Source organism: Carassius gibelio, chromosome B1, assembly GCF_023724105.1.
Source record: "Carassius gibelio isolate Cgi1373 ecotype wild population from Czech Republic chromosome B1, carGib1.2-hapl.c, whole genome shotgun sequence".
Lineage (NCBI taxonomy): Eukaryota > Metazoa > Chordata > Actinopteri > Cypriniformes > Cyprinidae > Carassius > Carassius gibelio.
In genome coordinates this window covers 12,006,978-12,023,412 of record NC_068396.1, presented here as the reverse complement: position 1 = coordinate 12,023,412, position 16,435 = coordinate 12,006,978, and the positions used below count along the sequence as shown (strand labels likewise).

The 16,435-nt window shown below is 35.3% G+C and overlaps 1 protein-coding gene and 1 long non-coding RNA gene across 3 annotated transcripts in view; both read left to right on the top strand.

The window, feature by feature from the left end:
- The first annotated feature begins 4,879 nt into the window (after positions 1–4,879).
- On the top strand, positions 4,880–6,861 carry LOC127948829 (uncharacterized). 2 transcript variants are annotated; one of them, XR_008152199.1, is made up of 4 exons: positions 4,880–5,096; positions 5,853–5,885; positions 5,968–6,262; positions 6,703–6,861. It is a non-coding gene; the product is annotated as an uncharacterized LOC127948829 (long non-coding RNA). The 2 variants fall into 2 exon arrangements; XR_008152200.1 differs by lacking the exon at positions 6,703–6,861 and adding an exon at positions 6,416–6,671.
- A 4,118-nt stretch (positions 6,862–10,979) lies between these two features.
- The window catches only part of LOC127948824 (melatonin receptor type 1A-A), a 46,305-nt gene continuing 40,849 nt past the window's right edge, over positions 10,980–16,435 (top strand). Inside the window, exon 1 of the mRNA XM_052545590.1 lies at positions 10,980–11,380. Within this exon, the coding sequence (XP_052401550.1) occupies positions 11,197–11,380 (184 nt within the window). The 5' untranslated portion in view covers positions 10,980–11,196. The remainder of the gene's footprint in view (positions 11,381–16,435) is intronic.

Here is a 16,435-nt window from a genome sequence, read left to right as displayed (position 1 = left end):
CAACTTAATCGGAGACACTAGCTGTCCGTGTCTTTGTAACTCTTTAGCCAAAACTTCATTTTTGAAAAAAGGCGGAACATTAGAGATAATTACCATTTTTGCAGGATTCACTAAAGAAAGAACAGGTATGAACGTATCCTGAATTACAACTCCATTCTCAATTAGCTGATTTGCTTTATCTATATCATCCAAAAAAATCACAACCGCGCTATTCATCCGCGAAGCAGATTTGATGCTTCCATAACCGACCTCTTTTCCGACCACTAAACTGCAATCCTCCACCGAACAACCGGGCGGCGGAGACAGCTTAATAGCGTGCCGGCGTGTGAGCTTAAACAAACCGAGCTGATCGCCCGCAGCCATGCTGCAGCCGCCGCTCTAAACAACTCACAATATCCTACACTAAAGTTCAAACAAAAATAACGATCAAGAAACAACATAAGAAAGAGAAAAGTTTAGAAAACTCACTCACACTACCACGCGCTCTATCTCCAACGCACCCACCACGCTCTCACATCCACGCTCCACTCGCCCCACACACGCACACAGAGAGAGAGAGAGAGAGAGAGAGAGAAAATCCACATTTCTGTTTTAATGTGAAAAAATTTATTTATGTAAGTATCTTCTTTTAATCTTATGATGTTGTACTGTATACAGCAAATATTTTTGTATTTTTTGTCTTGCTAGTAAATTAGTGATCCTAAATGTGTTATAGCATTCGTATATGCCAGTCATTCTCCAGTAGATGGCAGTTTACTGTGCTACAATAATAAGAACTAAATTGGAGGTCAAAGAAAGGTTAAACAGAGCAGCCCCCGTTTACTGATATAAGAATATTAGCTCACATGTTTGCACATGTGAATTTGAAGCTAAGCCAAGATCAGATTATTTTATTGTCTCATGGTTTCGAGCATAAGGCATGTCATTATTTATTAATGTGGTTCTGATTTATGACTCTCATGTGTTCCTCCTGGAGCCACACACACACACACACACACACAAATGGATGATGGTGTCCTGTGGCTGTGACAGGTGGGTGAAGGCTTTAGCGTTGTCTTGCTGTCTCCCACATGGTATGATTTTAGATTAAAATAAGACGGATATTCACAGAAGCAAAATTAGAGATATTAAAATATTGCTCTTTTTAAAACAACTGCAACATCAATAACAACAAAAATACTACTTTACAAAGAAATAATAATAGAAGCTAAGATGCTGAAATAAACATTAGCATTAATTTCTTAGTCTCTTCTGCTCCTGTTGACTTTTGTGACAACATTTTGGCTATAGTGGTCTATAATTATTTCAGAACTGAGGGACAAGTTTGTGAAAATTTCACAAAAAATAATTAAACAGTCACACAATATTATAATATAGTGTTGCAGGTTAAATGTGTACATTCTTAAAATATTTTTTCTTTGCAACGTCCTTGGCAGAGAGAGAGAGAGAGCGAGAGAGAGAGAGAGAGAGAGAGAGAGAGAGAGAGAGAGAGAGAGAGAGAGAGCAAATAGTTTTGTATGAGTTTAATGCTGCTTAGTCTTTTCATTGTAAATGTAAAAATCTTTCACAGTTAAGTCTTCCTTTAGACCACCTGACAGTTTGAAGAGAGATGGAGCTAGAGAGAGAGACACCGTAATTAACTGCTTTCACGACTGGAGCCATTAGCAACGCAGCACTGCATTAAAATTGCATCTTAATGGCTGGAGGCTGACAGGCTGCTTGAACAGTTCTGCTGGGGGTAGAGTGCTGATGGGACAGCACAAGCTCAAGTTTTTGAACTGAAGGCTAGGAGACAGCCTGCTCTCCTTAAGACGTTTTAAGTATTTAGGTTACAGTCACAAAAGGGGATGACACTGTATGAGTGCCGTCATAGTATCCTCTGCCTCTAGCTCTCACCCTACCACTGTCCAGTTCACTTTAATTATTAAACTGTTCGGTTGTTAAGTCTGATATCACGTCTATTTTTGCAGGTCCAAATTGTGAAAAATCACAATTCTAACTTTTATCTTCATACTGAGGCCTGGTCCTGGAAAAAGTATTCGATACAACTACTTAAGAATTGTACAATATAGTTGGCTACAATTCAATACAATAAAATACTTTTACAATACAGTACAACAAAAAGCAATTTTTATTTATTGACACATTTCTTTTATTTATTTCAAACAAAGTAAGGATCTACACTTAAAATACCTTTCAAATAAAATTAAAAATAAAGAAAATCAATATAAATATTTATAAATTATATAAAAATGAATTGATACTGAGCGTGCATAATTAGTAGGCCCGTTGATATTCTGATGATATTTTTTTTCCCAGCACATTTTAACAATTCCAAACCACATCAATCTTAATAACTACTATTCATTTTGTATTTGACCTTTTATAAGTGATATAATTGTCCATAAATGTTTGGAAGTTAAAAACTCCTTAAATTCAGGAATGCAGAACTATTAGGCATGTTTTCTTTTACAGATAAAATGAGCCAAAAAAGAGGTTTAACTCAGACTGAAAAGTCAAAAATGATTAAATCCCCATGAGAAATATTTTAAACTAATGCAATACAGAAATTGCAAAGTTAAGATATGACCTTTGGACAGGCTTTTTGTTTTCTGATACCGCTGTCCCAGTGAGCATTTTGCTGTCCAATGGTCATGCCTTAACTTTGGAATTTCTGTATTGCATTAGTTTTTAATATTTCTCATGGGGATTTCATTATTTTCAACATCTCAGTCTCCGTTTAACCTCTTTTTTTTGGCTCATTTATCAGTAAAAGAAAACATGCCTAATAATTTTGCACACCTGAATATAAGGAGTTTTTAACTTCCAGACTTCATGGACAATTATTTATCACTTATAAATGATTAAATACAAAATCAATATAAGTTATTAGGATTGATGTGGTTTGGAATGGGTAAAATGTGTTTGGGAAAAAAAAATTATCATCAGTATAATAACTTGCCTAATAATATAGGGTGAATACTGGTAAAGTGGGACAGTGGGTAAAGTGGGACAGTAAAGCTTAATAATTTATATCTTTACATGGATATGTTTTTTTTTTTTTTTTTACTAAAAAACCACACTGAGCTCATCAGTAGCAAGTATGTGACAAAAAAGAAAAATAAGATCTGTGGCTATGACATCACTTCCAGGGTGTGGCACATCATATATAACACCCTTGCAGTGAACTGTGATGGTAAGTAAAATGACATAGCATTCTGCGGTAAATAATGTTAAGGTTATAAAAATAAAACAACTCATGGATCATTTGTAATTGTTACATAGTTTGTTATAGGAAGTAATGGTGAATCAGAATTTTTAAAACTCACATTCATATTAATCTTCTTGGGTTTTTTTTATGCGATTTTGACACTGTCCCAGTTTGCCAATAGCATATTGTTAAATCGGGACAGGGTATTACTGGCAAACTGGGACAGCCATTCAAGTCATTCTTATGGAGGAATTGAGTTACATTTTTATATGTCCCTCATACATTTAGTTAGTTAGCTAGATATTTCAACAAAGACTGACTTAAACTACGCCAGCTCTCACACATTCACTGTGAGACACACGCAATTAACACTTTTCACATGCTCTCACGCCACACATCCATTTTCTCACATACAGAAAATACGCGAAGCAAAGAGGACACAGAGACCGACAGGCTAGATAGAGCGGGTTACTTATGATAAATAAAAAAAAAAAACCTTTTATTACGAAATTCAAACAAAAAAATACCGTTTTGGCACTTGTAAATGTGACGTGACAGATCCCTTTAGCGCCAGGTGACCCGATCATCTCTACTAGCTAATAGTAAATAAACATGAATGAATAATGTTATATTTTTACATATTTCAGAATCCAATGTCAGAAAAGAGGACAGGGAGGAAGGAGATAAGGAATGGAAAGAATAGGCTAGGTCAGAAGCCAGGGCAAAAGTTGAGCCAATCCCTTCTTAAAAAAAGTGGTTTATATTATTGTTGTTTATATTGTTATTCTGTATTTAATTTATAAGGCCTACACTTGAATAACAACTGAATTTGTTTTAAGTGTCCCAGTTTTCCAATAAATGTGTCCCAGTTTGACAGTAGCGCCTTGAAAAATGTGGTTTGGGGTCATTGTGTGTTTGAGAAAGAGTCATCCATCCTGTGTTTAATGTTTCTTTCTTTTTTATTGTCTATAGTATAGTAGAGCTCCAAAGCTATTTAGAATAGTATCATATGAGCGGCTAAGACATTTGGATCATAATAAAAAAGTATGCAGAATATAAATTATCAGAAAGTGTCCCACTTTACCAGTATTCACCCTATAGCCTATATTGTTTTCTTTATCAATTAACTTCTATTAACTAAAATAAATCAACATTTGCTGTGACCATCCTTTGGGTTAAAAGCAGCTTTTGTCCTAGGTGCACTTGCACAAAGTTCAGGTAGCTTTGCAGGAACACTGTAAAAAAATTCTGTAAATTTACAGCATATTAACAGCGTAAATATACAGTACTGAACTGTTTTCTAAAATTACGGTGTCTTACCGTTAATGCACACGTGATCGGTGGGAGAGGGGGAACCAAACGCTAACTGACGCATGGAGGAGCATGGTTTCAGTCAAAGTTTTATGGATTTCATCTCAAGTTGAGGCTCATTTACAGGTAAGCAGATCAAAGTCTGAATACATTTTTATCTTAAACTGCAGCGTTTTTTTAATGTGGGCACAATATTTTAATTTACCTTTGACTAATCTTGCCAAGACGGTGAACTAGCATGTATGCAATTTTTACAAATTTCTCCTGAAAGTTAAGTGTGTATGTGTGTGTTTGTGAAGGATTTGCATCGTTTTTTTTTCTTTCCTGCTGTAAAATCCTGTAAATGTTAAACTTGTAAATAGTTAAATATAAAATACTTGCGTTCGCTGATTATTTCATTGGATATCAATTGAACATATTGGGCAACGGTAGAAGATGAGCACGTGATCGGTGGGGGAGGGGAGCAGCGGTTAGCGTCTGATACCAGAGAAAAGCATCATCAGTCTCAGTGAATAAAACGGATATTATCTCAAATATAATCTCGATTACAGATTGCAGATAACGAGGATATGAAGTAAGTGTGTTTTCCTGATTTTCTGAAACACTTATTTGCACAATTATATTTACATTTTGCATTGGCGCCAACCCAGTGTAGTTTAAAATCGATGATTTGTTTTATTTGCATTAATGTTGCTAAGTTAGGTGCGTATAAAGTTGGTAACTTATATATTATCCTTATATATTGGGAAATCGAAAATAGGCCTGTAAACTTAATTTTACTTAGGAAGCATAAACTCATCGCCTTTTGCATGAGCACTTGACTGGATAGATGGAAAGAGTAGCGTTAACGTTATGGTGAGAAACGTTTGTTTTTTTTCGGAGTGACACATTAGTCTTTCAATATGAGACGTATCTAAAACTAGTTAGAGTGTAATCTAAATATATTCTAACTTATTGTTAATAAAGTGGGCTTTGTATCTGAGCACATTTTAATTTTAAGTTTGCACTGGATTTATTGGCACAAATCTCTAACGTTATATCACAGAGGAAACGTTACTTCATTCACTTACATTCTAACTTGTTCCTCAGACTCAAATACAGTTTTGTGTGTGTGTGTGAGAGAGAGAGTGTGTGTGTGTGTGTGTGAGAGAGAGAGAGCGTGTGTGTGTGTGTGTGTGAGAGAGAGAGTTAGAGAGAGAGGAAGAGGAGAGAGCAGTAGACAGAATATTTTTAAGTGTTTTTAATGAAAAGTTGGAGGATGTCCCAGGATGAGAACATAGATATGGTACACCTGCTTGTCAAGATTCTAACGTTAATGTCCCACTTCCAGGAACATGAAGATGGACTGGATTCGCATGCAGGTGTAAGTATTTAATTTTCTTCTTTCCACTTCACCACATTATATTATGTAATATTATTATTTGTGTATTGTGTGTTCTCTACAGGTTGTAGCATCTGCATCTGAGGTTGAGAAGACACTCAGTCTACCTGCCAATCCTCATCTGATTTTGCTGGGTTAGTGTGTCATTGCACAAGACGAAGAAGAAACATTTACTGATGGCTGAGATATAAAATTGTTAACATTGCTGTTGTGCACAATTGTTAAAATTGCTTCTTTTTTTTTTCTTTGTGAGTGTCCAGTCAACATTTTTGACTGCAGTTACAAGTGTTTGCTGTGCACTACATCTTCAACCTGCAGTATCAAGAGGAGGCTTGTTGCACGTTAGCATTTTTTCAAAGGTAAGTGTTTTCCTTTTTGCATATGTTTTTATCACTCTCTTAGAATCTGTGGTAACACTTTATAATAAGTATACAGTAGTAAAGTAATAAATTATTTGCAAACTAGTTACCGCAACCTTTCTTCTGTGTTCTACTTGTGTTCTTCCATTTCAGTTTTTTCAGTTCATCATCTGAAACACTGTCAAATGTGGTTTTATTCGCATGCCAGACACGGAGAAAATAGGAGAAAGGCATGTAGATCCACATTAAATCCAAACGAGTCAGAATATATATATAGATCGTTTGCAAATGATTTATAAGTGCTTTATTACTTTATACTTATTATAAAGTTTTACAAAATTAATCTAAATTCTAAACCAAATTAATTAATCAGAATTTTGAAAAATGGTTATTATACACTTCGGTAATGTGTAATTTTTCATCTTTTCATCTTTCCTTAGATGATTCTATGGAATAAACCCAGAAAGAGGCTCAAAAACCTGCCGAGGCAAGGTAGTCTCCAAGAAGACGGGGAAGGTGGTGAATAAGAAGTCCACTACAGTCAGTCCAAAGGTTGCCACTCTACAAAAAAATCGAATGGACTTCAAATGGGACTTCATCTAGGCAAGTGAAGTTACACATACATTTTCATTAAATACAGTTCTTAATACAACTTATTTCACAGTTTACACACACAGAATATTTCTCACATTTAAACTTGTTTAACAAAAAAAAAATCAACATTTAAAAGTAGTCAGTTGAAAAAGACTGGTGTGACTCATTTTGGTTACTAAATGCGTCCCTGTAGTTTGCATTGCATAAAATAAAATAATTTACAGCAAAGAAACGGTTTTATAAATAAAATCCACAAACCTATATTTGACCCAAAAAAAAGTCGTCAGTGGCACTGAGAACTACCCTGAAGAGGATACAGTCCGCACTCATTACAACCCCTATGTTGTTGCGACTGTTCAGTCCCAGGTTACACAAAAACTATCCAAACACACAACAAAAATTTTGAGGTTGAAATAATATAATGATTTTATTAAAACCATGAATTGTTTTTTTTTTTTTTTTTTTTTTGAGTACATGCACACTATTAATCGGTTTAGTTGGTCCACTAATGTTGCTCAAATGCACCGTTACCTCTCTGTCCTCTAACCGGTCACCCCACTTTATTCCGGGACCTAGCAATTTACAAATTAAGTACTGGTCATACTAATAGTGTGGAAACAATGAGAAAAAAAAGAGAAAAGAAGCATTTTCCATTTCTATGAATTATAAAAAATTGTATGCAAGCGCTCAACTCTGAAAAAAATTAAATAAGATTTACTTTGCGAAAAGTAAAGAATTTGCACAAATATATTTTAAGTAAATTTGACTGCTCTAATATAAAGTGCAACTCACCTGTCATTCTCAGGTAAAATCTACTTAATATTTAACTTAACACTCATGAAGAAATTAAGTAAATATGTTTTATAATTTTTTTTGTTTTGTTTTATCTTTTTCAAATTACATCTTAATGGTTAAAATACATTTTAGAAATCAAATAGCATGTCCAATTAACTGAAATCCTGAAAGTGATTCAGTTAAACAATTTATCAGTAATTTTTTTTATTTTTTAATTATTCCTTAAACATCATTTTTAATGATTATTATTATTTTTATTACTATAATTCTTATTTGTATTATTATATTACTTTGAAAATGACATATTCTACTGTACAAAAGTGATATATTTCCGTCACAATCACATCACATTAGACCGAACCTTTATTTTGAAGGATTGATGTGAAGACGCTTGATTTTTTTTTTTTTTTTTTTTGTGTATGTGGGATAGACCTGCAACTATTGATTATCTTTTCTGTAAACTGTGATGTGTGGGCGGAGCTAAAGAATCACGAGCGCCAGTAGACTTTTGCATTGAGAGCGTTTGGAAGTTGTGACATTAGCGTGAGGAAAAAAAACCATCATCCAAAACAAACCATGGTTAACAGTCAGATTCAGCGTTTATTTATGATCCAGAATCAGATCCTGAGGCTGAAACTGAACGAGAGCAGCAGCAGCAGCAACGACTCGCTCCGAGTGGGGCTCGAACCCGGGTCTCCGGCATGGGAGTCGGATGCACTAACAAGGAGGCAGAGATATTTGAAGCAGTTTTACTCACCGCCTGCGGTTCCAACACACGATCGTGACCCTTTTTCGTTGGGATTGCATCATCCTTAAGAAATAAACGATATGCAAACCCGGCGTCAAACTGGGCCTTGTTTGTAAAACAAGCTTCTTCGAAATGCAGGGAACAATCACTTGCACAGCTCCGTTGATGCTCTGTAAAAATAAACTCCATCCACTGGTCCCTTAATGCTGATCAATCTTTGAAGGGTTGTCTTGCCCTGGCAACCAAATAGACACTTCTTTTGTGACATTTGGCGCCGCTCTCGCTCTGATCAGTGAATGTCTTGTCTCTGCTCTGCTATACGGGAGCGCGCGCTCTTTCGGCATAAGTGCTCTCAGGACCCATATAAGGAAATTCTGCTCCATCTAACGTCACACAGAGCCATACTCGAAAAAAACTTGACGAAACTTGTGACAAACCGGAAGGAGTATTTTTGGAACAGAAATACTCCTTCAAACGTACAACTTAATTTTTGAAACTTTGTCGATGTTTAGCATGGGAATCCAACTCTTTAACAGTGTAAAAAACTCAGTATGCATGAAATAGCATTTCACCCCCCCCCCCCCTTTAATCTAGTGTTCCTTTTTTTGATTAGCTAACTTCTAACATAATATTGCAACTTTTATTAATTAATACACTAATCCACATCGCGATTTCAGTTAGTGTACAACACTATTTTATTGTATTCATCACAAATGTGACAAATTCTGTGACAATCCACATTATTTGCCTAATTCTGTTTTCATGATTTGATTCCGTGATTGCCTCCATGTTTTTCACATCGTGGAAATCGTAGGGTCCTAAGTTTCTGAAATGTTTTATATTATTATACAGTATACATGTTTTTTGTTACGTTCTATTAAAATTCTGCTGATGTTATTTTAACTTAAAAAGGATTTTTCTCAATGTTTATGTTTCAGACTACACCCCTCCCTGGCTACACTTGCATCAGAGTTGGTGACAGTTTTATGCTTCTGAAACGTTCTTGGACTGTTCTACAAATCCTTGCCAGGTTTTGACTTATTACTCCAAAATTAGATTCTTGTTCAGAAGTTGTTTGCCATTTCTTAAAGGCTGTTTTTAGGGGAACGTACACTCCAAGCCCATGCCCATGCATTGTCATACTCATAGCACAAAGCTAGACCTAAAATGGCTGCTTGTTTTGTGTTTTATATGGTCAACTTAAATTAGTTTAAATATGTCCACAGACTTCTGCAGGGTTCATTTTGCACATTGTCTGTTTTGTAAATTGGTTAATTTTCTTCTCTAACACATACAAAGACTGATTCTTCCATTTTGATTATTTTTTTTATTTTTTTTGAGAAAGCATTTGAATTATTGGTTGGGCACTTAAATAAATAGTGTTCTATAAGAAATACCCCCTTGGTCTTCTCTTTTCTGTCTATTTGCTGCCACTTTTTAGTATAAATGAAATGCCAGTTTGTGAATTTGTTAAAATACAGATATTTTTAATAAAGTTAATGATTGGCAAAATTGCCAGTTCTACGGTTTAGAAAAAAAAAAAAAAACTAGAATACAGTAATGATCCTGAAAAATTACAGTACACCGCTGGAAACCCTGCTGCCAGTATATTACTGTTAATTTACAAAAAAAGCTGTAATTTAGAAAACTGTAAAATAACGGTACACAGCTGGAAACCCTGCTGCCAGTATATTACTGTTAATTTACAGAAAAGCTGTAATTCTGGAAACTGTAAAATAACGGTACACAGCTGGAAACCCTGCTGCCAGTATATTACTGTTAATTTACAGAAAAGCTGTAATTCTGGAAACTGTAAAATAACGGTACACAGCTGGAAACCCTGCTGCCAGTATATTACCGTTAATTTACAAAAAAGCCGTAATTCAGAAAACGGTAATAAAACTGTAAAATTACGGTACACTGCTGGAAACCCTGCTGCCAGTATACTACCGTTAATTTACAGGACAATTTTTTACAGTGAAGGTTTCTTGAAGCATTGAAGGAAAAGTGGACAAGCAGTAATGCACTCAATTCAGAAGCCAAAATCCACAGACTTGCTGTAATACAAAGAGACAAACAAGGGTAAACATTAGCAGTGTTTTTGAGGAATTTGATGGAATAATTGTTTTTCAATTGATATGACGAACTTGCAGAGTTTCTTCTATATAGGCTTATGCTAAACTAAAGTTTAAAGTATTCCTAATATGTTAGACCTTTTATTAAAACTGACGCACAAAGGTTTGTAAAGGTTCTTTGAAAACATGCTTTTTTTTTAAGTTCGTCTAGTTGTGCAGAAACTGAATACCCCGAATTATACAAATTATGTTAATTTAGGGTTAAAACCGAATTATAACTATCTATCTATCACGGATCCTACATTTTCCTGAATGTAGCGATGAATACGGAATTAAAAGTTCTTTAAGTTCAGATAAATAAAAATGAATGAGGGGATGAAAAGGATCTCATAGATAAAACGGGTGAATGAATGCAACATCACCGACGATGACCACAGGGTGGCAACACACAACACTGCAGCAGTTATTCACGTGTTCACAGGAGCTTTGAAGTTTACCCGTGGATGTCATGTAGCAACATTGTGATGGGTGCACACTGCACACGTTGCCATAAAAGTGCAGACCCAGACACACGAATGCCCCGACGAGAGAACCGAGGAAAGTTATTCGGGGCGCGCAACTTCTCCAGACCTCACGAAGAGATGACATCCCACCTGAGAGACGCGCCACCTGAACTGCACGGTTTATTTTGTTAACTGTGAAAAGTTTCATGAAGATATACAATGTTTATGAATGGGAGTTCTCTGAACAGCTCTGCACTGGACCCTAGCGAGCAAGCACTTCACCGGCCGCCCTGGGTCACTACAACTCTCGGGTGTTTCCTCATATTCACTATAGTGGTGGATATTTTAGGAAACCTGCTGGTGATTTTCTCCGTCTACAGAAACAAGAAACTTCGGAACGCAGGTGAGTTGTGCTCGCGAGCTTACACAGGTTTGACACGCGTGTCACATATATTTCCCATTAACTGCTATAATGTTGCGTTTGAGGCGTGAAGGCAAGAGGATGCACCAAACAACAACACTGACAGGGAGGAATCAGAAAGGAGAGCGCGCAAGCATCTCTGATTTACGCGCACGTTTCATGTCTCCCTGAAATCGCTTTGCTGGTGTTGTGTTGAAATCTGTTCACCAGCGTTCCCTCTTAACGTTAAAATTGCAATTGAAACTTTAAATGTGTGCGTTTTTTTACGAAAGAATATTTGCAAAATTACCATTATAATGAACAGGAATACCAACTAGTAGGTATATATATATATATATATATATATATATATATATATATATATATATATATATATATATATATAATGTTAGCATATAAAACGTTTATTTGATTGATTTTGATTCTTCACTGTACATTCCAGAGTTCATGTTACAGTATAATTATATAGTACAGATTAACGACTTAACATCTAATCGTTGAATAACTTGTAAACACACCTCGTTAATACACATATATACAATGCACATAATGTTTTGTGGATAAATTTTGTTATTAAAGTTACATCATTCATTCTGTTTTCAAATTAACTTGAGAGGTGCCATCAGTAAGATCATAATTTAATAAATGGTCGAGTCTGATGTCTGTTGTAACAAAAATGTAGCATACTGTATAATTGCAAAACAAGAAGATTTGATTTCAGTTGCTACATTTGAGATTTCACATTTTGCCCGATCTCCATCACATTTGAGTGCCTTTCAGGTCATGTCTGACAAAATGTTATTATATATTTTATTTTCAAAACCATTTTCTTATAACATCAATACCTCTTCATGGTTTGTCAATTTAATTTTTTATTTAAACATTTTCAGATAATTTTTGGAAAGCCATTAAAGTTATAAGTGGTGTGGCACAGTTATAAGCAAAAACAAAAAACAAAACTCGAGATGGTCAGTGAAATGATGCAGGTTTGAACCCCACAGAAGGCAATCCAAGGGCCATCATCACTGAACATTCAGCAAGGGATATAACCCCAAACTGATTGCTATAGTCTAGTGATTCACCCTGTGTACATGCTTAAATCCCAGATTTTGATCTATTTAGTATTTATGATGCTTTTAATTCCTTGATTTTCCATGTAATAGACATTACAAATAACTTTTAAAATGGCCGTAAACATATTTTTTGATCAGTACAAACTATATATATATAAATTGTGTGTCTGTGTGTGTCCCAGGAAAATATTCAGTGCCGAACGAGTTAAATGAATTATTTTGGGGACCCATATCTGTGTGCCTGTCAGCAACTGTGCTTTGGGTCTCCCCCCTCTATTTTTGCTGTTTCATCCTGTGAGATTTTCTAGGCACATATCCGAGCTTTAAACTCTGGTCTGAACACAGAGAGGCTGTTTGGTTCTATTAGGGAAAATGAACACGTTCATTGGATTTGACTGACGTGCTGTGGCGGATATATGGCAGTTTATTTTGGCATTCATCTGTCCACATGAGTATGATGTGCCATGGGATTGTGCTTCTTGTCCTGTCAATCACAGAGTGGGAAAATAACACATGAACAGGAAACCTGTCCAAAATCTGAATATTAGCAGATAAGTAGGCCTACTGGAAAACATGACTCAAATAGACTCATTAGAAAAACAGCAGACTCAATTTAATAAAGCTTTGACCCACATTGTGGATCTTGACATTTTTCCAAGGCACTCATTAAATGTGTGTTGGTTGCATGGACATTTGGGACATAGAAAAATTTATGGAGAGAGCGTGATGAATGTCTATGCACTCAAGTTTATCCAGCTCGCGTGCAGGTGGAGGCTGTTTCTATTCCAAAGTCAAGTTCACGCGCTCCCCACTGTCAGTTCCCATGCGCCTTTGCGCTGACCGCTCTTGCCACATGTGCATCTCCAATTCACCAAGGGAACATGTGATTCATGCTTTCATTCATTTGGAATGATTTTAATCCTTTATTAAATTTTAATCCACAACAAACTAATCAAATATACGTTTACACAATGCATAATATAATAAATATATGCCTTATTATAAACCCTTGTGCCACAGACGTTGTTTCACAGCAAATGCACATTTGTTATTGCATTTATATTTACTTCTTGAGTTATTTGGGATAATGAGCTGCAAATCTGGAAGTTATTTATTAGTAACCGTACATAATTTACTGTTTGAGAAGCCATCCACAGTGATGAACCTGGATTAGTAATGATAACCTACATATTTTAAGAGGTCAGTAAATCAAATGCAAACTGCTATTATAATTTCTTGGGATTTAAAAGCAGTGTCATGTATGTGGATAAGATTTTTTTTGTCAGGTGGGTAGGACAAGTGTTATTGACTCTTTGGAAATGATAGGAAGCCCTTGAGACAGAGAGTTGAAGACCAGATAGTTGCTCATCTGGAGAAAAGAGAGTGGCAGAGAGATTGCAAACTTTTTTTATTAGGGAAAATATAAGAACAGGTAAGAGAGACCATGAAAAGATTAAAGAAACATGCTGATAAAAACTTTCTGAGTACAGTACTTAAGCACTTTATATTTAGGAGATATAATGTAGTTTGTCTAATAGAGATCATGTTTTTTTTTTAAAGACTCTAAAAACGCCACAATAGCTCCCTACCTGATTTTTTTTTTTTTTTTTTGATAGATACATTTGACAACACATTTAAAAATGCCAGTAGCTGTTTACATTTAGTGTGGATTATCTCACTTAAAGGTGGTACTTTATGTAGGAATCACACCTGGTTTTTGTCCCGCAGGCAAACAGAGCAGGACAAAACAGGGACAAAATTTTACAGTGGACATCTGAAGAAATGCACAACACACACACACTAAAAATGAACAATTACCACTGAGACAGCTGAGGCTTCCAAACACCAAGTCCCTTCTTGAAATTCAGAATGATGAAAGCAGCCACCACAACTGCTGGACATATGGCTGTCCTCCAGTGCCAGATGAATGAGTGCTGGGGGAGGAGTGGCTGTCCCGCGGCCTGTGTGATTGCAGTGCTCACCCATAATCTGGGACGTTTCTCTCTCGAGTCATTGTACATGTAGCGGGCGACAAGAGGCTTGTTTTTAGGTCAGAAGAGGATGTGCGTGGCGTGTGTAGTTGCAGAGAGCTCTTACTGTATGCAACCCACAGGCTTTAGCACACAGCTCAGGTTTACACTAGAGTGGTGTTTGTTCAATTGGTACTGCTGTTTACAAACATACTTTTAACACTGTTGAGTGAAGAGAGTTGTGTGGAGTGAAGACGATATGGTACTAATTGGATGAAGATACTTTTGAACCTTTTTTACAACCACAATTATCAATGTTTTTAATGCAATGAAAGCAAAGAAATCATATTATTTATTTTTCAGTCATTTGTCATATACATAATATAAACGGGGTTGAGTCAGTTAGATTTTTTCCTATTTTTGAAAAAAGTATCTTATGCTCATCAATGCTGCATTAATAATAACAATAAAAAAAACTAATTTTAAATAAATGTTTTCTAATTTAGCTGAATTTTCAGCAGCCATTTCTCCAGGCTTCAGTGTCACATGTTGTTTTTTTGTCTTCCATAAATGATTGTAATATGCTGATTTTGTGCTGAGTTTTTTCAAAAAGCTTACAAACAGTTTTTGAAACTATGGCTCCATTTCTCAAAACTCTACACACAAAACACACCAAAGTGATGGCAAAGTTATATGACTATGCATACAAGTGTGTGTGTGTGTGTCTATATATATATATATATATATATATATATATATATATATATATATATATATATATATATATATATATATATAGACACACACACACACACACACACACACACAAAACACACCCTGGACCACAAAACCTTAATGTCTTAATGTCAAAATTGAGATTTATACATCATATACTGAATAAATAAGCTTGTCTGAGGGTGCAAAAAATCGTAATACTGAGCAATGCATATTAATAATAAAGAAATGTTTTAATATATTTACAGTAGGAAATTTCCAAAATATCTTCATGATCTTTACTATATATTCTAATTATTTTTGCCATAAAATAAAAATCGGTAATTTTGACCGATTCAGTGCTTTTTTTTGGCTGGTTTTGTTGTCCGGACACACACACACACAAACACACACAAATATATATATATATATATAACCATTCAGGATCAGTAATGTTGTTTGGTTCATCATTAATGCTGACACTTAACTCAAAACACGAAACAAGACAAGTTTTTTACACATTTTAAAAAAAGAATTCTTAGTGAAACAACAACACTCAAGTACTGTAAAAGCTTTTGTTCAACTGAATGGTTTCTCTGCTGTATGATTTCATGTGAGTCTCTTCAGACTTTAGAACTGTACATGAATTATGAGCTTCTACAGTGTTTGACCTCCTAACTGAAATCCTTACCACAAATTGAACAGAGAAATAAAAACAGTATAAATAACAAAAAATAAATAACAGTTCTTTCTTTGTTTGAATAATAAGTGCTCTCTCTATATTCAAAGTGCAAATAGAGACCAATTTCTCTCGGCGGTGCTGAGCTCGCATTCTACAATACAAGACTTTAATTTTTTCAGATCCTCTGCAATAAAGGCTCCTTTGATGTTTATTATAGGCCAATGAGGGTCTTTTTTGTTCACGCTGAAGAAAATTTTAAATAATACAAAAATAGTCTGGCCAGTACGAGGCCCCTGCACATATTGGGACCCTAGGCTGCAGCCTTGGCAAGCCTGTGTGTTAATCCATGCCTGCCGGTATCTTTTCATATCAAAGCATGAATGAAACTGCATGCATGGAATGTTGTGGTCAGTTAAGTCATGAAGTTACCAAAAAGGTGATTAAAGCTTAAAACTGTGCTATCATGTAATATATTATAGATGAGTCACATGTAAGAAATCTGAAATGGTTTTCCAAACTGTTCTGCTCCATTCTGTGTTTTCTCCATTCTATTCTGCCCAGCACTGTCTCCCTCATCTTTCATCTTACTTATCCAATT